A 23,085-nucleotide genomic window follows, 5' to 3' on the forward strand; every position below is an offset into this window, starting at 1 on the left:
CATAGACTTGGTCTTGTTTGGCTGCTGGGGAAAACAGTCGCCGGAGTTTCTGAATTTTAGAGTTGAGTTGAGTTAATTTTGATTTTAATTGGTTTGTAATGATTGTGGTGTTGAATTATGAGAAAAAGTATGAAAAAATAATGAATAGTTGAAAAAAAGTAATAATTGTATTTTTGAATTGTGAAAAAAGTAATAAATAGTTGAGAGAATTTATTATTAAAAATTAAATTGAATGGTTAAAAAATTTTAAAAATAAAAAAATAATAATTATATTATTGACTTTCGTTATGTAGTGAGTAAAATTAAAATTAAAGTTAAAATTCTAAAATCAGATTGCGAAATCAAACAGTATTCGGTTAAGGCAGTGAGTGGAGGCTACTCTGTTTGCTCCAACCTTGCCTTGCTTGCTTAACAAGTTATATGTCCTGAGAAGGTACACGACATATCCTCCACGAGAAGTTAAAGCGTTTTGGAAGATGTCCCTGTCAGATCCCTGTATTCTATTGTCCTTAAAATGTAGCCCCTAAATTTTCGAAATGAATAAACTTCACCTCTCCAAAGTTTAGCAAGTTTAAAAACTGCCGCTCCCGAACTTCTAAAAGTTTATTAAAAAGTTGAAACTACTAAATTTAACAAGAAAAGGCTGTGTTATTTGCCCTTTGGACATCGAATGTGCGCACCCACCGAGTCCTCTGGGCCACAGAAGTTGGCCAAAGGCAACATGATTGACCTCAAAAAGGCCAGAGATTGATCCAACTTGATGTGCTACGGTTTGCAATTCTATATTCAGGTCGAACCTTAATAATCTCTGCCTCGTGAGCCCAGATTCCTACCTTGGGGAATGACAATGGTGTTTTACTATGAGCTCCTTTTCCTTTATGGTTTTTTTAATCGGTAAATATAAAAAGCACACAACTTATTAACACAAGTTACTGTAAACATTTTACCAACGTGAATTGGTTCAAATTGTTCGGAACTTATTTCCTTGGGTAAGGTCTCAAATTTCGAATCCTGTATATGAATAAATTGGACTTCCGGATAGTATAGCGGCGCACACTGAAAAAAAGTTAGTGTAGGCATTTTAAGTATTTTTTTTTGGTTATAAAGCATTTTAAGTATTTTACAAGTTTAACTCTTTTCTATCAATTTTATCATTTTTTTTCTTCGAATTCTTTAAGAATCTTTCTAATTGTAGCAAAAAAATAATAGAAACAACTTCTGGCATTTTATTGATTCTCTATCTTTCTTAGACGGGCAATGATTACATATGCCATAGGTTATTCAGAGAGCACAAATTAAAGACACGTATTTTCTAACCAATTTTCTCCATTAATCCCTAAAGCTAGGGAAAATTCGGCTCCCGTTGAGTAGGGGGGTGCAAAAGAAATCAAAAACCATAGGGTCTGTTTGATTTTAGGATCAAATTTTAAAATCATGATTTTGATTTTAACTCTACCCACTATAAAATAAAAATACATGTTTTCCAAGTCAAATTTATAATACCATCTCATTTGTTTTTTTTTTCTACAGTCAAAATCAAAATCAAAATCAAAATTATTTTAACTCTGAAATCAAACGCCCCGATAATGTCCCATCAAACCGTTCCGTACCAGACCGAAAAACCGAATTAATCAATTAGGGGAAACTTTCGGTTTGGGAATACTAAATAGAATCCAGTTTTGGGATGGTTGCGATTTTCTATATTAGAAAACCGTGATTAACCGTTCCGTCCTCATTTAACAATATATATATATAATTTTAATGTTCAATCTCAAATCTTTCTTCAGAGGAGAAAATTCATAGACCTGTCATCTCATCTTGATCATGTACAAAACCTGATCTCTCCCTACTTGGTGGCGAGCACTTGCACAAACGGCTTTTTTACTCCACTTTCCCTTGTCCGCTTCGGCTTTTCCTCGCGAGATCCTTTTTAACCTCTCCTAATAACATCTAAATTGATGATACATGGGACAACTATTTGGAAGTTCTTTTGATTTTTTTCTATTAAGGATTTGATTAAAGTACAAAATCCGCGATGGAATGATTAACCGAACATGAAAATCAATTCTTTTTCGCTATGGTTTTATTCTTGTAAATTGGATACGGTTACCGTTATGGTTTGCCAATTTCTTGTCCCAAAAACTTGGGATGGTTACGGTTCAAGCTGAAAACCGTTCTGCCCAGTCCCTTGCCCACCCCTACCGTTGAGTGAAAAAATTTGATGTTCCAATTCAGGGAAATAGAGCTATACATACTATAATAAATTCAGATCATAGTTACATATAGTCAAAAGTCGGAAAGAGAATAAAGAAATTGGAAAGCAATTATTTTTTAAAGGAAGATTGCAAAACGCCAAAAGAAAAAAAAAAGAATATTGAAAAAGTGTAAGGTGATTTTCTTTTTTAATTTTTTTTCCCTATAAGTCATATTTGTTATTTCTTTTCAAATAACAGAGACACTTGCTGCCCCAGTATGAACTTCCTGAAGAGTTCAATATATGGTGGCGCATGATTATATTAAACATTATATTTATAATGATTTATTTGTATAAATAGACACTAGCTCTCACAAACGCGCTATTAGCGTGCGCTATTGCTTTCATATCTTTATTTCATCTCGATTTTATTTTTGTTTTTTGAAAATTTTATTAGATTTATTGGAATTTTGATTTATTTTTATGGATATTTCGTGATGGTAACTAATAAAGCAAGGGTGGATAGTTTTTGTTTTATAAAAATTGGAGATTAAGTAGGAGTGGATTTTACAATAAGATCAATATATAGAAACAAAAAACAGTTACAACATGAGACTTTCCCTTAAAATAATATATACTGTACGAAGATAAGATAACATAGAATTACACAAATGGCTTCAAGCAATAGTGATTTGTTATTGCTTGGAAATATCTTATGGATTATGGATAACCGAATGGAAATCACACCTACTAAAGGATATAGACTAAAACAATCATGGATTACATCAACAGCAGAAGTTCATTACATTGAGAAAGAGCTCAATATAGTGACATACACCCTCACCTTATTATCGGAAAAAGGTTCATAACATCATACATTGTGTTAGTGATATGCGCTAGAACAATTATAGTAAGGTTTTTCAGATGATAAGGTTTTGTTTTCTTTATGTTTTTTTAGCAATTAACAATTAAAAGCAATACATGTTTTTTACTATTATTGATGAAATTCTAGAATCTTCTTCGTGAGAATTCAACAAGCTCAATGTAACATCCCAAATTTGTAATGTCCATTCATGTGCAATTTCTAATTTTTGCAATTTCACACTAAATTTATTAATTGATTTATGGTACAATTCTTGAGATAAGCTTGCAATTTGCTTTCCATGTGTTAAATTCTCTTTCCACATGTCCAACTCAATTCCATCTTGATCCATTTGCTTTTTCCCACCGCCATTCTTCTTCAATATAAATTGGTGCTCGTTCAATTCATGGTCACTTCATTCAATTTCAAGTTGTAGTTGGTTGAGAGAAAATCCGAGAGAAACATGAGAGAAATTTTTAGAAAAATAGTGAACAATCGGTTTCCATAGTTTGATGTTCGGGGGACTTATCAAGGTGAGTAATCTATTTTTAAATTAGTATTTTATTATCATTATAATGGTATTTTTAGGACTGCATTGTCATGGACATGTCAATATCACTGATCATGCATGTATTTTTATATAATCGATTATGATATTTGGAAATGAGAAGTGAGGTATTGAGTTGGGTAAATGAGATTGATGAGAGTCGGTGAGTCCTGTGGCGTCCTGAGCTAGTCATAAGCCGAGCAGTAGGAAAGGGTTACCTGGAGCAGAGAGGCTGTCAGTGTGGAGCCGCCACTGTGGACGGGAGCTGGAAAGGGGCACATGGATGATTTGAGTTCTGAAAGTTTCGATGATATTTTTATGATATTATTAAACTCGTGTTATGATCCGTCTAGTTTAGGTTGTGGTTACTCACTGGGCGTCAAGCTCACTCCCAAATTATATTCCGAGTGTTTTTCAGGTTAGAAGTGGTGGTGGATCGTAGCATTTTATCGGGATTTTACTCGTCCGATCGAATTTGTAATTTTTTTATATCCTTTACATGTAAGGAAATTCATGTGTAATTATCGAATTTTATTGTAATAAAATTTTCGGATTTTATACTCAACTTCTCCGTGTCCATAGTCAATTATTCAGGCCCCACAGTCGATTCCAATCTCTCTGTCCTGAAGTCCTTTCTAATCTTAACAGCATTGGAAATGTTTGAGTTCATGAAATTGAGTACGAAGCCTCCCGGAAAAATTGTGGGAATTGACCATGGAATCGTAATGCCTCGTAACATCAGATCTGCATATCTGCAGAAAATGAATGTAGACTGTAGAGAACCAAAACAGGGGATGTTTCTGATGCTTGAAGCGATTAGAAAGTGTAATCGTTCACTAAACTGTAATTACTCGGATCCCATGCCTGCCAATGCAAGCGCAAGACTTTGATCATATCATTACATATGGTCTATAAACTAATTTATGACCTCCATCAGCACCGGAAAGATGGATGATAAATTGTACAGAACTCGTGTAATTAAAAGTTACACTTATCTTGATGCCGCGAGTAAATTTCTGGAGGCACCCAAAGCAAGATGTTAATTATCACGATCCATTTATCTTAATTATCCCGATCCATTTATCTTCTCCCAAAGGGAACGTGGATACAGGACTTGCTGCAGAGACGTCTTCTCCTCGATCCTTCGCTAAGATTTTCTTTTATTTAACTGGATATGCTCAGTACACAATAAGCACATATAACTAGTCCGAAAACAAAAGTTCATCACACCACACACTATAATTAAACAAGCGACTGGTAATCCAAGAACATACTATAATCACACAATATGATCAATCTCTCCCCTCTATCACCACGATTGACGGGAGCAAGCTTCACTAGGACCGAAAGAGCGTCCGATATCGATCCTTATCAGTATCAATTGCCACCCCAGAGGTTCATGAAAACATCAGGATTAAAATCATCATCGGAATTGTCAGATGTGAAATTCCCTTCGCTGCTGTCACATGTTCCTCTCATTGGATAATCTGGCCAGTCTGGCCAGTCAGTGATCGACATCTCTGTTGGAAGAGTTCCTGATTGCATGGTTTCTTTTTCATGAAAAGCAGCCGCTGGGATATTATCTTGGCCTCTGATGTGGTTTTCAAGAGGATTGTCCATAAAACAATAACTTGGGTCATTAAAAAATCCGTATGCGCGATCCAGTTCGCTGCTGGGAGAAGGGCTGATGATTGGTGATTGCTCTGCCACCAGCAACTGTGGTCCTTCCATGACCAATGCGGATCCCTGCAGCCAGAAAAGTCAGTCTATTCCTCTTGCAATGAAACTGTGAAATCCAACACCGATGCCGATGAGGAGTTGCTTAATCACCTCTGGAGTTTTTCCTTGGGCTGCAATCTCTTCAGTATTCCCAGGAGTAACAGCGCTAGCACTTGCATCAGCTTCGGCTTCACCGCAAGGAGAAGCAGTCGACGTGGTTTGCTGATTCTTAGAGTTGGCCTGCTGGCTCATCTTCTTCTTCTTTATGTGACAGAGGACAAACGCCGTCTCCATGTATGGAAAGAGAAGAAAAGATCAAGATAGCGAATTCCAGGAAATGGGAAAGAAAATTAGGAGTGAACTCATTACCGGGTCTGGGATGGTGTTGTCTGCAACTGCTGCACTTAGGTGGTATTCGTGCAAGGCCCAGTCGGTCTCGCGGTGATCATTCTGGTTTCCATAGTAAAAGGAGTAGATCCTTTTGGTCCCTATAGTCTCCCCGGTCTCCTCGTCCTTTATGCCCCGTTTCTTACTGGTCTCTTTCCAGTATCCGTCGCCGGCCTTCCTCGAATAATTGCACTTCTTGGAACTGCCGGAATTAGTGTTCCTGCGTTTTTGGGGGCAGAAGAAGAAACTGTCCGAGCTAGTGGATCTTTTCCAGCATTTTTCTGCAATCGGGAGATGCAACTGCTAAGGAATAATTCCTAGAGCCACAAAAGATGTACAAGTTCAAAAGAGATGTACTTACCGTTGTACACGGCACATAAGTCCCCTGGATCATATTCATAGATATTCACATCCGGAATCATGCATCGATCCTCATCATTGATCATCTGAAGCTTCCTCTTCAAGTGATAATTAACGAGCTGTTCAGGAGTCGGGTTGAACCTGAACCCCATGATTTCCCGCTCCATCGTCAAGTTCGAGCAGCAGCAAAAGAGAAGCAGAGTTTTTAAGTTCTGCAAGAGTGAGTGAATGTGGACTTGTGAAGACCAAGTAGGCAGTGGTGGGGTCTGCTTAAAGCTTGATCTTTAGCTATTCTCTTTCATGACTCCACCTTCTTTGAGAAGGTTTCCCTTTTATTTTTCTTTTTATCATCATCATCATCTTTTGATTACTTATGCAAATGAAATCATTTATTGATGAAATAAATTATCATTGCGTTTGGTAACGAGATTAAGTTTGATTTAATTTGATTTAGTTTGATTTGAAGAGATGAAGACAAAAGTAATTAGAAAAGATAATATGAGAGAATGAAGAAAATAAAAAAGTAATGATTGTGTTGTTGAATTGAGAAAAAAAAGTATTAAGATTGAAGAAAAAGTATTAAATAGTTGAGAGGATTTATTGTTAAAAATTTAATTATAATATAGAATAAATAAAAGTATGAGAGAGAATTTGAAAAAAAATAAAAAAGTAATGATTATGTTATTAAATTGAGAGAAAAGTAAAATAAAATTAAGTTAAATCCGATTTTGTAGACAAATATAAATTGCAAGTAAGGATTATCTTTTACTAAAAACTACTAAAGTTCTTTGAAATTTGGGTACGTTCTTGAGATTTGCATATTTTACTCCAAAATAAGTGTAATTTTCATTGAAATTGTGCGACTTACTTTTTGTATATTTATCTAAAATTTTAGTAATTTACATATTGTATGGCGCTATCAGTTATACAACAAACCTTCCATTCCCTAACTGATCTTACAAAAAATGAGACAGTAGCAAAATCTTTACAGTCCCAGGCCAGACTGTCCGTTCGTTCCATGAGGAAACAATCCCCCACTAGGCGAGGTTCCCCTATCCTATGAAAATAAAAATATATTATGTAGATTCTTTTAAAATGTTGATAGAGTTATAGAGAACTTTTGAAAATAATATAAACATTTGTAGGAAAATTAAAGACTTTATGAATATATATACATATATATATATGTATATATATATATATATATATATCAAAACAAAGTCCTAAACTCTATTATCACGCCGTCATATTATCAAAAATATAAAAAATAATGTTTTTTTGTGATGTCACATCATCATTTATATAATAAGGAAATTTTTATATTTTTTATAATATAAAAGTAGTTATATTTGTTATATATTTTTATCAGTTTTATTGTGTAAATTTTATATTTGCATATATTTATGTACCCATATATAAGACAATTCCAAAAAGAAAATTTATAGATATATTTTCTTTCTTTCAATAAAGATGCTAGTACGATATTGTTTGGGAAATAAATCATGTCTCCGCCTTATGAAGACCAAGCAGTCAGTGATGGGGTCTGCTTAAAGCTTGATCTTTGGCTAGTCTCTTTCATGACTCCGCCTTCTTTGAGAAGCTTTCCCTATTATTATTATTATTATTATTATTATTATTACTACTACTACTTGTGCAAATGCAATCATTTATTAACAATGGTGGTGTTTGGTTTTGTAATTGAATTCTACTCAACTCTACTTCATTCTATTCTTTCCTCAATTCAACAACATAATTAATGTCCTTCTTCCTACTGATGTCTTTCTAGTACCCACCTCTGGCTTTGCCTCTTATTGTGGTTCAAGTTTCTTGTCCACCGCATGCTACTTTAGCATTTAGAACTCATTGAACTTTCTTAGATCGCGTATTGATGTGTTTGTGAATATATATGTATATATATATAGATGTGAAAGTAGATGAATAATTTATTATTAAAAAATTAATTATAAAAATGAGTAAAAAATATGTGAGAGAATTTATTATTAAATTAGAGAAAAAGATGAAAATACAATGATTGTGTTATTAAATTAAGAGAAAAATAAAGTTGAGTTGAGTTGAATAAGGTTTTGATTCGAAAACCAAATGAAGATCTATTAGAATAATTCCTAACTTCTGTTTAGCCAGAATTGAAGATAAAACTCGAAGAAACAATCCCCAAGCAAAGAAATACAAGTCAAGGAAGGAACTCGTATCAAATCAATTTAATGCAGCAAACTCAGCCATCTTCATATATATTCAAACAAACTAAGTCAACAATAGCAAATAATTCTTAGACATGGTCTGCTATTTCACTCAGGTCAAACTATCTACTTTGAAAATCATTATAGAAAAGACATGATTATGAAAAAGAAAAGCTCAAACACTATAAATCCAGCAATTAGACTTGTCATTAAACTAAGTGAATGCAAGCCTGAATTCCTATACTAGGATGTCTTTTCTATTTTCCAACTCTCCCCCAGAAGCTTCATAAGAATGAATTATTACACTCAAATAACATAAATATTTTTATTTCTTGCAACATCACAGTAACTAGCTCCTCACCTTTCTCACGATTTGTTCAATCAGCAGAGAAGCATGAAATATTGATTCCCAATATAGCACCCAAATCAACAAAATGCCCAGCAGACATCATTTCTTCGTAGCTCTATTTACCAAAGTTCAAAATTGAGCTATCTCACTAATTTCTCCAATTCAGTAATCCAGTGAACCCATCATCTCCAAATTCACAATAAGGTCACAAAAAATAAATGATAGTAAACATTTCATATGTTTTATAGAAAAGATATGTAACTTACAAAGGAAGAGGGCCATGCAATAGTTTTCCAACCACATATCCAATATTACTATAACTGTCAAAGGGCCGAACCAAGGGTTCATCATTCTTCATTGCAACTTCCGCAAATATAGCTGAAAAGCCTTTTCCTTAAGGATTGGCCTGCCACCATAACTGATGCATCCTTAGTTAATGTCCCTCTTACCACAAGATCGCCGGGATGCATAAAGCTAGCTAGGAAGATAGTATCTTCATCCTATCACAACATTTACTCTTTCAATCAAACGTAAAATTGTCTACCTTCATATAATTTCAAACTTGATAAAACATAGAATGACAAACACAATGCAGTTAATCTTACGGTATAAGTCATAGAAGTGAGACTAATCTGATATATATTTTTGCATAGACTTTATTATACTTTTAAAATATGTTAAATCTACGTCATTATGTAAATTACACGATATCATACTTAAAATGAATATTCATATATGTAACCAAACTATTCTGAGGAGCCTCATAAAAGGCAATTCCATTAGCTGAGCAATTTCAAATCCTTCTTTGATGCACAAGTGGAACAAGTGCTTCAAGGATTAAAGATTCTTTCTTTGAAATTCAACATGCTGCTAACGCTGACACCGTGAGCAAAGAGGAGGAGAGCAACCTCATTAATGAGCTTTTCAACATTGTTGGCTTCATCTTCACAGTCACAGTCGGTGCATCCTTCTTGCCGCCGGGCGGGTATTGGACGAGAAATGGGTAAGGAAGAGGCCAGAAGATTCTCAATGGGTCTTTGGAGAAGGGGACGAGGCAGTGCGAAGATAGCCGTACTGTCGGCGTCGCCATCTCAATCTGCAACTGACTTTATCGACTGTATACCTACATCCTCTACATTTTCAGTGGCCTCATCCTACTTGTCCTGATTCTGATGTGTTTCAAGCCCCGGCGGGTGCGCAAGATTGTGAACTGTATCGAGGGCATTTTCCTTGTTTAGCCTCAGCCTTCTCGTTGCTGCTTTGCGTCTGGGTCAACACATCTAGCGGGGAAAAGATTGTTTTCAAGCCAGCCTTGATGAGTGCATGCTATATGCTTTGATTTGTATTGTCGTACTAGGCCCAATATTTCGCATAGGCTTAGAAGTGATTCGAATGTGGAAGTGACGGACTCGAGTTGTGGTTCGAAAGCATTATGGTGGCTTGTGGAAAGCGCCCACAGTAAAGCAACGGTCTAATCAAGTAATGAAGTTCTCCTCCCTTTGACAAAGCAAATGCTCGAAACCCCTATGTAGTTCAACACTGGATATGTTTGATATGGTCCATGAAACTTTCTTAGCGTTGCCTTGTAGAGCATCCCAAAAATTAAGAGCATCCCAATGAATGTAGAGTTTGGTCCTCCGGAACCGAGTGGTTGAAGTTGAGTAACAAATTAATGAACTCATAATGAATATATCTTTGTTAATTTCTAATTGTCAATATTGCAATACTCTTACTTGAAAATTTTTGTAATATTTTGTTATCATATGGTCATGACTCAAAATACTTTGGTCGACATGTTCAAATGCAATGATTTCGAATGACTGAAACCCAAAATCAGTAGGTAATGAAATGAATGGGTGACGTGTATTTCCATGACTTGTATGGCTTGTAATACTCTCACTTGTTCCTCTATGTGTCAAACATTTAATCAGATCTTCTTAATTTTTTTAAATGAAAAAGACATTTTTATTAAATACAATAGAGGCAGATATCGTATGATATAGAGACTAATTAATAATTAGTATCTAAAAGTTTAAATTTAGAGACAAATAAAACTAACTATCGGGACATATATGCCATTGGTTTCTAAAAGTGATGAATTGGAAACAAAAGACTAAAAATTGATTCTAATTTTTTGTCCCTATGGGCTATTTCTGTTGTAGTAAAAGAAAATGGAAGCAACGGTTCCTTTTAGATTGACAAAACGCAAAAAAAAAAAAAGGCAATGTAATTATTTTTTATATGTATTTTTCCCCTATAATGCATAATCTTTATTTCTTTTAAAAGACGGCGAAAATCGCTGCCCAAGTATGAACTTGCTCAAGAGTTAAATATAGTGGCGCATTATTATATTAAACATTATAATCATTTTGCCCGGTAAAGTGATTATGTTAATGAAAAACGCCAATGGGATTGGTCGATATTTGGCCATTTAGTGAATCATAGTACTGCCCTGAAAATCGCTGCGATCAAGCCACCGAATCCTTCAGAGCAGCCGGACAACATTTACTGGACGTTGGAGAATTCTGGTAGTTTCTCTGTTTCTTCGGAATATACGCACCTTGCGGAGGGAGATTGGTCTGATCCGCACCCGATGTGGAAGCTTATTGGGCAATGGAAGGGTCCACAACGTATTAGGAATTTTCTTTGGTTGATGGCCCATAATCGTCTCATGACTAATGCCGCTCTCGCTACTCGGCATATCATCTCCTCAGACCGTAGCAACCGCTGTGGCTGCGATGAGGAAACTGTTATCCACATTTTGAGGGATTGCCTACACACTCGTCAGGCATGGCTATAGATTGTTCCCGATAATTTTCTTCTTCCTTTCTTCTCCCTTCCCCTTCCGGATTGGATCGTATTCAATCTATCCAAGAAGGGGTGCAAGGATATCCCGAGTTGTTGAGCGGGCGTGTTTGCTGTAGGATGTTGGCTGTTATGGTCCTGGCGCAATAAGGACTTGTTTGAGGATTACCATACCAGCCCAAACTACGAAGATGCATCCGTCTTGACTCTTGAGAGTGGCGTCGGCATTCCAACAGGCTGATGTGTATGTGCAGCAAATTGCGGGTCCTGTGAAACAATGGAGGTGGATCAAGTGGAGCACTCCATATTCTGGTTGATTTAAGTTAAACACTGATGGCAGCTCGTGGGGCAATCCATGTCTAGTAGGGCGGGGTGGGGTGATGCAAGATAAGCTCGGTCGGGGGATTTCTGGATTTATTCATAACGTGGGATGGGCCTCTTCGGTGTTGGCGGAGCTCTGGACTATCCTTATTGGGCTGGAGCATGCCTGGAGCCTGGGAATTCGGAAGCTGGTGGTTGAAGTGGACTCTCGAGTGGGTCGCGATAAGGTTGCAGGGACTGCACGCGGCAGTCCCCTTACGGGCAGTCCCCTTACGGGCAGGCTTGTGGGATATATTTGAAGTATTCTTGAGAGGGAGTGGCTAGTTCGTGTTCAACATTGTTATCAGGAAGCCAACTCTTGCACGGATTGGATGGCTCGATGGTCGATGCAATTCCCGCCAGGATCCCAGTTTTTTGACTCGCCTCCTTCCGGCATTAGGACGCTTCTTATTGGTAATTGTGTTGGCACCTCCTTACCCTGCTTTTGTACTGTCTAGATTATAATTTGCTCTTGATGTTCCTTTCCAGGCGCGTTTAGCCTCCTTTTCCACCGAAAAGAAAAAAAATTATAATAATTTATTTGTATAAGTACTCATAATATATTAGATACCAAAAATTCATTACATCATGAAAGAGTTCAATATAGTGGCACACATCATCACCTTCTTATAATTGGATAAAATGTTCATTACATCATACATTGTTACGCTAAAACAAGGCAAGACAACTGATGATAATCAGATAGCACAAACAGATATCCAAGTCACATAATTAATTCTGATCACACTGTCTTCTTATTCATCACCTCAGGCTAATTAACATTAGTAAAGCGTATCATGAATCTGTTCTTGAATCAACTCCTCATCTCTCCAGAAATCCAACTCCGAGAGACAGATACCAACTTCATAGTTATCGTTATATATAGTGTTGCCCCTTCATTATGGAGTTTGTGGTTCCACAAAAGGTTGTCCAAGGAAACTTGAGTTTTGGCTTGTTTCTTTGCTTCCAAGGTTTCCAGTTCGCTTTGCATATTGGAGTTACTTTGCTCATAAGTCATGTTACATGTGTATCCATATTCGTTGTCAAAACCATGGTTAACAATAGCTAATTACTTTGCCAGCAGGAAGTGCTGAGGAGAATATGCACCGACACTTGGAGAGCCCTTCGCTGGCTGAGTCGGGATGTTTTCTTCCTTATAAGCAGTGAGAATTCCTGAAGCAAGAAAGATTTATTGTATACAGTTTTCAAATCGGTAAACATTAAATCTTGTTGAGATGCTGATTCAAACTCATTTATCACCTGAAAATTTGTTTCCTGGGCTTCGATCCCTTCAGGGCTGCTCGAATCGGCCTCATAGGAAGGAGAACCAGCCTTCTTGCTCTGCTGCTTCTTCGAGTTACCCTTCTTGATTCGTGCCTTCTTTATTACATGATAAATTGTGATAGCCATCTTCGTGAAAGAAGAAATAAGATCCAGCTACAGAAGTAGAAGTAACCGAAAGTAGAGAGGGATGAACTCTTTACCAGGTCGGTGATGGTGCTGTCTGCAGCATCCGCATTTAAGTGATATTTGTGCACGGGCCGATCCATCATGTTGGTATTTCCATGTTTACCACAGTAAAAGACCAAGACTCTCTTGGCCCCAATCGTCTTTACAGTTTCCTCTTCCTCAGCGTCCTTCTTCCTACTCGTCTCTGCTAGTTTCACGGGGCCTACGGAAGCGTGAAAGGAATAGAAATTCAAAATTTCCTACCCGTGAAACTAGATCCCAAGACCTACTAGTAGAATGGGAATAGATAAAGTGTACCTGAAATCTTTTAAACCGTCGAACGAGCGTCCCACGCGTGACGCCTCTACCGGTATCCAAACCGACTTTGTCGACAAGTCTTCGAGATCAGCGGTGCTAGCGGCCAATGCTCGAAGGAAACACCGGTGCGACTCCAAACTAATGGACTTTACAAATCGGACTTTTCGATTTTTGGACTTATACACTTATACTCATACGCACACATATATATATGTCCGTACATATGTATATGTATATATTCATGCCGTCATCATCTTCAGCCATTCCATTTGTACTTATATATAAGCACATGAATGGAAGGCTTATGATGCCTGGCATCCATGCATATGGACACATGGAAAGCACTTGGCCTCCATGCAAAATTCCAGGTGGCTTTGCATGCGTGTGCAACGTAGCCCTTGATTCGAGCATCGTGTGCCTTTGTTTCGTGTATAAATCGGGTCCAATTAATCTAATTAACCGGGTCCAATTAATCGGCAAATTTAATCTCATTAAATATCCGATTAATTAATCGCACCGTAACTCGTCTAATCCCTATTAGACAGATTTAGTGTTTCAAAACCATCTCGTCGATTTGGTCGCAGTGTGTGACCCTGTAGGTTCCCGATTACGTTGACAGTAATATCGAAATCTCTATTTCAATATTACAAACAGTGAGCGGCATCTAGCAATGCATCACTGCTACTCAAGTAATCAGAAAGTTAATTTCTCGACGAACCTTGTGACCTATGTTACCGTATAGTATAATCCTTTTGTCCTCTATATCTCTATTGAGCCCAAGGCATGGTCATTGTCATCCTTGTATGGCTCAATCTCTCTTTCTTGGTTTACCAGGTAAGTCTATCAGAACAAATGATATCGATATCCCTATATCGACTCATTTGGGTATACATACACTTATAGACTCTGCCCACCAAGCGGCCGTGAGATATCACTCCCATTACGTAGGAGGGACAAATCCTATCTTGGTCACTCACATTCCTCTTCATGCTCTGTGGTATACCCAATAACTGTCTTTATAACCAGCCTGTTACGGTGGCGTTTGACAGTATCAAAGTATACGACATTACATGTAGGAAACTATGATGATCTCAAGTCAAAGGACCACTGCACCATAGTCACTATGAGATCTGCTAATGACAGTCACGTAACGACCCATGTAGCAGTCTCATGACGGGTCAATCCAGTACACATTACTCCTAATGTATACCTGCGGTGTAACTCGATGTCTCCACATCCATGACCTGTGAGACTTGGTCATCAATCTACACTCACACTAGTCTAACCGCATTATCGTTGTCCTAATTAACGATAATACTTTGACTAGGGACATTTAGGAATAGTGTTCAGTCATTATAGGATCTCACAATCAAGTCACACTTGATGCCTCTTGAACCTACTATTCTAAGGACGTTATTGTGTAAAATTAATATGCAGCGCAACCTACACAATAACACAAATGCCTCGTATTATAATGAAATATATGTCACATTACAGAATTGATAACAGATTGCCTTTAGGGCATACACCAATTCCCAACAATCTCCCACTTGCACTAGAGCCAATCTGGCATATCCCTAATGCCTAAGGATCTAGTGTGAGCCTCGTGCTTGCGCTGTACAAGAGGCTTCGTAAGTGGATCTGCGAGATTCTCATCTGTTGGTATTCTGCATATCTTCACATCTCCTCTGTCGACAATCTCGCGAATGAGATGGAAGCGCCTGAGTATATGTTTGGATCGCTGGTGAGACCTGGGTTCCTTAGCCTGCGCAATGGCTCCATTGTTGTCACAATAGAGTTCCACTGGGTCTGCGATGCTCGGAACCACAGCAAGTTCTGTTATGAACTTCTTGATCCAAACGGCCTCTTTTGCGGCGTTAGAGGCAGCGATATACTCGGCCTCTGTGGTGGAGTCGGCTACTGTCTCCTGCTTAGAACTCTTCCAACTCACAGCACATCCATTGAGGCAGAACACATACCCTGATTGCGATCTACTATCGTCCTTATCGGACTGGAAGCTAGCATCGGTGTAACCTCTTACAACGAGCTCTTCTTCACCCCCATATACCAAGAACATCTCCTTAGTCCTTCGCAAGTACTTAAGGATGTTCTTTACTGCGATCCAGTGTCTCTCACCTGGATCTAATTGGTACCGACTCGTCATGCTCAAAGCATACGAGACATCAGGTCGAGTGCATAACATGGCATACATGATGGATCCAATAGCTGATGCATATGGAATTCTACTCATGCGATCCCTCTCCTCCTGAGTAGAAGGACTCTGAGTCTTCGAAAGACTTATGCCATGTAACATCGGCAGCGATCCTTTCTTAGAATCCTGCATGCTAAAGCGCCGAAGCACTTTATCTACATATGCACTCTGACTTAAGCCAAGGACTCTCTTGGATCTATCTCTATAGATCTTGATACCTAACACATAGGTAGCTTCGCCTAAGTCTTTCATGGAGAAACACATTCCCAACCAAGTCTTCACAGACTGTAGGGAAGGAATGTCATTCCCGATCAGAAGTATGTCATCTATATACAACACCAGGAAGACCACTGCGCTCCCACTAACCTTCTTGTAAACACAGGGTTCATCTTCATTCTTAATGAAACCAAACTCTTTGACTGCATCATCAAAGCGAAGATTCCAACTCCTAGAAGCTTGTTTCAGTCCATAAATAGACCGTTGCAGCTTACAAACCTTGCCGACACTTTGTGGATCGACAAAACCCTCAGGTTGTGTCATGTACACATCCTCGAGGAGCCTTCCATTCAGGAAAGCAGTTTTGACGTCCATCTGCCAGATCTCATAGTCATAGTAAGCTGCAATTGCAAGCAAGATCCTGATAGATTTAAGCATAGCCACCGGGGAAAAGGTTTCGTCACAGTCGACACCATGAACTTGTCTGAAACCTTTCGCCACTAGTTGACCCTTAAAGGTAATCACATTACCGTCCACGTCGGTTTTCTTCTTGAAAACCCACTTACACCCAATAGGTTTTACCCCTTCAGGTGGATCAACCAAAGTCCATACTTGGTTAGTGTACATGGACTCCATCTCAGATCTCATGGCATCCAGCCATTTCTCGGAGTCTGGGCCTGTCACGGCTTCCGCATAGGTTGTAGGCTCATCATTATCTACGAGCAATACATCATTATCTTGAGTCACAAGAAATCCATATCTCTCGGGCTCATGACGTATCCTACCAGACCTACGAGGCTCTTGTGTCACCTGTGTAGAAGATTGTACCACAACACCTTGTGGTTGTTCTGCAATCTTACCCGTCGATTGGTCAATGTCATTTTGTGGTAGAACTTCCCCAAGTCCTAATTTCCTCCCACTTGTTCCTTTAAAGAGAAACTCTTTCTCAAGGAATACCGCAGTTCGAGCGACAAACACTTTGCCTTCGGTGGGATTATAGAAATAGTATCCTCGTGTTTCCTTAGGATACCCTACAAAGTAACATTTATCCGATTTAGAGCCAAGCTTATCCGAAGACAATTTCTTCACGTAAGCTTCGCAACCCCATATCTTTAGAAAAGACATATTGGGACGCCTCCCATACCACATCTCATATGGTGTCTTTTCAACTGATTTCGACGGAGCATGGTTTAATATGAGAGCCGCTGTCTGTAGAGCATATCCCCAGAAGGAGTCTGGTAAGTCCGCATGACTCATCAAAGATCGAACCATATCCAATAAAGTTCGATTCCTCCTCTCAGCTACACTATTCCACTGTAGTGTTCCGGGTGGAGTCAGTTGGGATAGAATCCCACACTGTCTAAGATAGTCAGCAAACTCATAGCTCAAATATTCACCTCCTCGATCTGATCGAAGAACTTTAATACTCTTACCCAACTGATTCTCCGCTTCATTCTTAAATTCCTTGAACCTTTCAAAGGATTCGGATTTGTGTTTCATCAAATACACATATCCAAATCTACTGAAATCATCAGTAAATGTAATGAAGTAGAGATACCCACCTCTAGCAAGCTTGTTCACTGGTTCACATACATCGGTATGTATGAGAGACAGAAGATCACTAGCTCGCTCACCCTTTCCAGTAAAGGGGGCCTTAGTCATTTTCCCCATTAAACAAGGTTCGCATGTCTCAATTGATTCAAAATCAAACGAGTCCAGTAGTCCATCCTTATGGAGTCTGGAGATGCGATTCTCGTTAATATGGCCTAAACGACAATGCCAGAGGTAAGTCGGGTTCGAATCATTGGACTTGAGCCGTTTGGTTTCCACGTTATAAACAGGCGTGTCTAGATCAAGAACATACAGACCATTACTTAAATGTGCACTGCCATAAAACACATCATCCATGTACATAGAACAACACTTGTTCTTGATAGTGAAACAAAATCCCTTCTTGTCCAAACAAGAAACAGATATTATGTTTCTACTAATAGCAGGCACATAATAACAGTCGTCAAGATCCAGTACAAGCCCAGTAGGCAAAGACAGGTGATAAGTCCCTACAGTTAATGCAGCAACCCTTGCTCCATTTCCAACTCGTAGGTCCACCTCACCTTTTGCCAACGATCTACTGTTTCTTAGATCCTGCACATTTCCATAAATGTAAGCACCACACCCGGTATCTAATACCCAAGATGTAGAAGAAGTAGATACATTGATCTCTATAACATGGATACCTGAAGTGGAAGTCTCACTTCCCTTCTTCTTCTTCAACTCCTCCAGGTATTCCTTGCAATTCCGCTTCCAATGGCCACTGTTGCCACAGTGGAAGCAGCAATCATCCTTTGCCACTTTGGCCTTGGGCTTCAATGCACCCGAGTTATACTTGGATGCGCCCTTAGCCGTCTTGCCTTTCTTCTTGCCTTTGCCCTTTTTCTTGGTCCCTTGGACCATCAGAACAGATGTCCCTTTGCTGATATCCTGCTCAGCTGTTCTTAACATGCCAAGCAGTTCAGGCAATGGTTTGTTATAGTCATTCATATTATAGTTCATGACGAACTGACTATAACTGCTGGGCAACGACTGCAGGATTAAATCTGTGGCCAACTCTTGACCTAGAGGAAATCCTAGTCGTCCCAGAGTCTCCACGTACCCAATCATATTGAGTACATGAGGACCTACCGGGCTACCCTCAGTCAACTTTGCCTGAAAAAGTGTATTCGATACGTCGAACCGCTCATGTCGGGCCTGCTCTTGATAGAGCTGCCTGAGATGTACGATCATATCGTACGCCTCCATGTGCTCATGTTGCTTCTGAAGCTCCGGATCCATGGTGGCTAGCATGAGACATCTGACGCTCACGGCATCATCTTGATGCTTCCTATAAGCATCTCTCTCAGCTCGGGTGGCATTATCAGACGGTGGTGCAGGAAGAGGTTGCTCCAAGACATATAACTTTTTCTCCTGAGTGAGAACGATTCTCAAGTTGCGGTACCAATCCAGGAAGTTATTCCCGGATAGTTTTTCCTTATCAAGGATTGATCGCAAACAGAAGGCACTAGATGTGTTTGCTGCCATGGAAACTACCACAGAAATACACAGAATAAGTATTATGACATAACAATATTTAATGAGGACTTTATTAAATATTGCTCCCACTATTTTTATCAAATCAATGACCCTCACCATTGATTCGGAGAATCTCATTCTCATAGCGGTCCAAGATCCATATTTCACCAAGTTCTGAGTCAGCGAGGGCTGAGACTCCCAGAACTGGTTATTTAGGTAGGGAACCCTCTTTCCCAATTGCATCACATGCAACTCTTGGTTAGTTGGGTGAATAATACCTTATTCCAATCTACCTTGTAGATTGACGCCCAACTCCTTACCTCTGAACTCCTAATCCTATTAGGCTTGCTCAGTTAAGTCCGACCCATCGGTAAACACCACGCCTTACCAGGATAGATGAGGGCATCCTGCGAGGGCTAGGTCTACACACTTATTGATCTTGGTCTTGACGAGTGTTACACGATGGAAGGCCATAGACTTAATATTATTGAGGGATTTTAACAATATTTAAATCGATCTCACCATTTACTATTATGTAACCATTACATAATAGTTCCTATGTATAACAATTATACCACTAGCAGTCATGCAAGTACAACCATTATACTAACACAACTATAGCCTAGTCCAGGTCTAACAGTCATGCTAGCACCAAGCACACATGTAATAAGCATAAAATCCTATTTCATGCTTCTATCTACTCAGATTCTAACTAGCTAGGCTCTGATACCAATTGCTAGTTTCACGGGGCCTACGGAAGCGTGAAAGGAATAGAAATTCAAAATTTCCTACCCGTGAAACTAGATCCCAAGACCTACTAGTAGAATGGGAATAGATAAAGTGTACCTGAAATCTTTTAAACCGTCGAACGAGCGTCCCACGCGTGACGCATCTACCGGTATCCAAACCGACTTCGTCGACAAGTCTTCGAGATCAGCGGTGCTAGCGGCCAATGCTCGAAGGAAACATCGGTGCGACTCCAAACTAATGGACTTTACAAATCGGACTTTTCGATTTTTGGACTTATACACTTATACTCATACGCACACATATATATATGTCCGTACATATGTATATGTATATATTCATGCCGTCATCATCTTCAGCCATTCCATTTGTACTTATATATAAGCACATGAATGGAAGGCTTATGATGCCTGGCATCCATGCATATGGACACATGGAAAGCACTTGGCCTCCATGCAAAATTCCAGGTGGCTTTGCATGCGTGTGCAACGTAGCCCTTGATTCGAGCCTCGTGTGCCTTTGTTTCGTGTATAAATCGGGTCCAATTAATCTAATTAATCGGGTCCAATTAATCGGTAAATTTAATCTCATTAAATATCCGATTAATTAATCGCACCGTAACTCGTCTAATCCCTATTAGACAGATTTAGTGTTTCAAAACCATCTCGTCGATTTGGTCGCAGTGTGTGACCCTGTAGGTTCCCGATTACGTTGACAGTAATATCGAAATCTCTATTTCAATATTACAAACAGTGAGCGGCATCTAGCAATGCATCACTGCTACTCAAGTAATCAGAAAGTTAATTTCTCGACGAACCTTGTGACCTATGTTACCGTATAGTATAATCCTTTTGTCCTCTATATCTCTATTGAGCCCAAGGCATGGTCATTGTCATCCTTGTATGGCTCAATCTCTCTTTCTTGGTTTACCAGGTAAGTCTATCAGAACAAATGATATCGATATCCCTATATCGACTCATTTGGGTATACATACACTTATAGACTCTGCCCACCAAGCGGCCGTGAGATATCACTCCCATTACGTAGGAGGGACAAATCCTATCTTGGTCACTCACATTCCTCTTCATGCTCTGTGGTATACCCAATAACTGTCTTTATAACCAGCCTGTTACGGTGGCGTTTGACAGTATCAAAGTATACGACATTACATGTAGGAAACTATGATGATCTCAAGTCAAAGGACCACTGCACCATAGTCACTATGAGATCTGCTAATGACAGTCACGTAACGACCCATGTAGCAGTCTCATGACGGGTCAATCCAGTACACATTACTCCTAATGTATACCTGCGGTGTGACTCGATGTCTCCACATCCATGACCTGTGAGACTTGGTCATCAATCTACACCCACACTAGTCTAACCGCATTATCGTTGTCCTAATTAACGATAATACTTTGACTAGGGACATTTAGGAATAGTGTTCAGTCATTATAGGATCTCACAATCAAGTCACACTTGATGCCTCTTGAACCTACTATTCTAAGGACGTTATTGTGTAAAATTAATATGCAGCGCAACCTACACAATAACACAAATGCCTCGTATTATAATGAAATATATGTCACATTACAGAATTGATAACAGATTGCCTTTAGGGCATACACCAATTCCCAACAGTCTCCTTCCAGTACCCACCTCTGGCTTGCCTTTTATTACGGTCCGAGTTAGGATTCACTCTCTTCTGAGGACCGAAGATAAAACAGTCCGAGCTGGAGGGTCTCTTACATGATTTCTCTGCACCAAAGAAACTGTCCCGTTTGGATTCCAAGAAATTTGATTTTAACTTTAACTTTATCTTTAACTCAACACACTACACAACAAAAATACACATTTTCCAAGTCAAATTTATAATTACATTTCATTTGTACTTTTTCACAATCAAAATTAAAATCAAAATCAAAATAACTTTAACTCTGAATCCAAACGGCCCTAAGTAGCCAAAGAATCTCTAGTCCGAGCTGGTGGGTCTCTTCAGAGCAGTACATGTTTTACTATGATCAATAAATTAAATTCTAGAATCTTCTGTCTGAGAATCCAACAAGCTCTACTTCTGTATCCCCAGTCAATAGTCATGTCCCCACAGTTGATTCAATTAATATTCAAGAATTCCATTCCAAGTTACTTAATTGAGTAACAGAATTGCGGACAGAGATGCCAATCTCTTTGGCCTGCAGCACTTTCTAATCTTAACAGCATTGGAAATGCTTGAGTTCATGAAGCCGAGTACAAAGCCTCCCGGATAAAGTGTGGGAATCCGGCAGGGAATTGTAATGCCTCGTTACATCAGATCTTCATATCTGCAGAAAATGGATGTATAGGAACCAATTACAGCTTCAACCGAGAACCAAACCCTTAAGAGCATGAAAAAAGGTATCTCCCCCAAACCTTGGATCCGAAAACAAACGGTGGAAAATATTTTCCTGAGTATACCCTGTATGCAGTACTTCCATTGCCGCGGCCCTGTCACATGGATATTTCTGATGCCTGAAGCAACTAATAGTGTAATTATTTACTAAACAGTAATTACTCGGTTCCCGTGTCAACCAACGAAAGTGCAAGACCGATCATATCACTATATATGGTCAATAAACTAACAAATGACCTCCATTAGCACCGGAAATATGGATGACAAGCTAAATAACTGAAAATGTGTCTAAGTTTGCCATAATAGCGGTCAGTTTTGATTTGTGATAGAGATTGTTCTTGTCTATAGCGATCACCACCCACAAGGAACACAGTCGATTTAACATTTGAAACACATCTATAACATATGAACCTGATTGTAATATATGTAAATTTATCCAGAAATATTAGACTTATAGCTAGTAACTGATACATTACAGGGGACTGAAGCCGGGGGGAAAAAGTAATTACGGCACACAATTCTTCCATCTGCTTCTCATGCTTAGAGCTGATTGCATCACATACTTGAGAATACAATTCTCCGGTGTATGATATTAAGCTACCATGAGCATATTAGAGCAATTGAATCACGTAGTTCTGATTGCTACATTACGATTTCAAGCTGGTTCGATCAAAGCATATCAAAATCGTTCCAATCGCCCCTGTAGGCGATTCAAGGTGGGCTTCGTTGCCACCATCATGAGAGAGAGATCTATCAGCTGGGTCTTTCTGTCAGAAGGCATAGTACCCCGGCACGAGAGTCATGACAAAAGGAAAATATGGACATTACTTAGTAGCGAAAGATGTCGTGAATTAATTATGGTATTAAAATTCTCTAAATATTTTTTTAACTAAAGCAAGAACTA

General features: G+C 38.9%; 2 protein-coding genes and 1 long non-coding RNA gene across 5 annotated transcripts; 1 reads left to right on the forward strand and 2 right to left on the reverse strand.

Moving 5' to 3' along the window:
* Positions 1–3,473: 3,473 nt before the first annotated feature.
* Positions 3,474–4,168, forward strand: LOC116204083. The gene is made up of 2 exons (XR_004156341.1): positions 3,474–3,589; positions 4,022–4,168. It is a non-coding gene; the product is annotated as an uncharacterized LOC116204083 (long non-coding RNA).
* Positions 4,169–4,637: 469 nt separating this feature from the next.
* On the reverse strand, positions 4,638–6,300 carry LOC116204082 (protein NTM1-like 9). The gene is made up of 4 exons (XM_031536146.1): positions 6,071–6,300; positions 5,692–5,990; positions 5,434–5,610; positions 4,638–5,349 (listed from the first exon to the last, which is right to left on the reverse strand). Exons 1-4 carry the CDS (start codon positions 6,234–6,236, stop codon positions 4,981–4,983), a joined length of 1,011 nt encoding a protein of 336 aa, XP_031392006.1. The 5' UTR covers positions 6,237–6,300; the 3' UTR covers positions 4,638–4,980.
* Positions 6,301–12,375: 6,075 nt separating this feature from the next.
* Positions 12,376–13,813, reverse strand: LOC116202662. Of its 3 annotated transcripts, none has more exons than XR_004156114.1 (4): positions 13,549–13,813; positions 13,266–13,453; positions 13,042–13,158; positions 12,376–12,954 (listed from the first exon to the last, which is right to left on the reverse strand). XR_004156114.1 is itself a non-coding variant. In XM_031534257.1 (4 exons), the coding sequence occupies exons 2-4, from the start codon at positions 13,332–13,334 to the stop codon at positions 12,847–12,849; spliced, it is 327 nt and encodes a 108-aa protein (XP_031390117.1). In that variant the 5' UTR covers positions 13,335–13,453; positions 13,549–13,812; the 3' UTR covers positions 12,376–12,846. The 3 variants fall into 3 exon arrangements, 1 of the variants encoding a protein (XP_031390117.1); XR_004156113.1 differs by having other exon boundaries at positions 13,042–13,161; positions 13,549–13,812; XM_031534257.1 differs by having other exon boundaries at positions 13,042–13,191; positions 13,549–13,812.
* Between the last annotated feature and the right edge of the window lie 9,272 nt (positions 13,814–23,085).

This window comes from Punica granatum, chromosome 4, assembly GCF_007655135.1.
Source record: "Punica granatum isolate Tunisia-2019 chromosome 4, ASM765513v2, whole genome shotgun sequence".
NCBI classification, from domain to species: domain Eukaryota; kingdom Viridiplantae; phylum Streptophyta; class Magnoliopsida; order Myrtales; family Lythraceae; genus Punica; species Punica granatum.

What these genes read in the sequence shown, in the direction of transcription:
- LOC116204082 (XM_031536146.1), bottom strand. Translation starts at nt 6,236, where the DNA reads ATGGAGCGGGAAATCATGGGGTTCAGGTTCAACCCGACTCCTGAACAG. An exon ending in CTTATGTGCCGTGTACAACG is followed by an intron (nt 5,991 to 6,070) that starts GTAAGTACATCT and finishes TCCCGATTGCAG; the next exon opens with AAAAATGCTGGAAAAGATCC. An exon ending in CCCAAGGAAAAACTCCAGAG is followed by an intron (nt 5,350 to 5,433) that starts GTGATTAAGCAA and finishes TTCTGGCTGCAG; the next exon opens with GGATCCGCATTGGTCATGGA.
- LOC116202662 (XM_031534257.1), bottom strand. Translation starts at nt 13,334, where the DNA reads ATGATGGATCGGCCCGTGCACAAATATCACTTAAATGCGGATGCTGCA. An exon ending in ACAGCACCATCACCGACCTG is followed by an intron (nt 13,192 to 13,265) that starts GTAAAGAGTTCA and finishes TCTTTCACGAAG; the next exon opens with ATGGCTATCACAATTTATCA. An exon ending in CCCAGGAAACAAATTTTCAG is followed by an intron (nt 12,955 to 13,041) that starts GTGATAAATGAG and finishes TTCTTGCTTCAG; the next exon opens with GAATTCTCACTGCTTATAAG.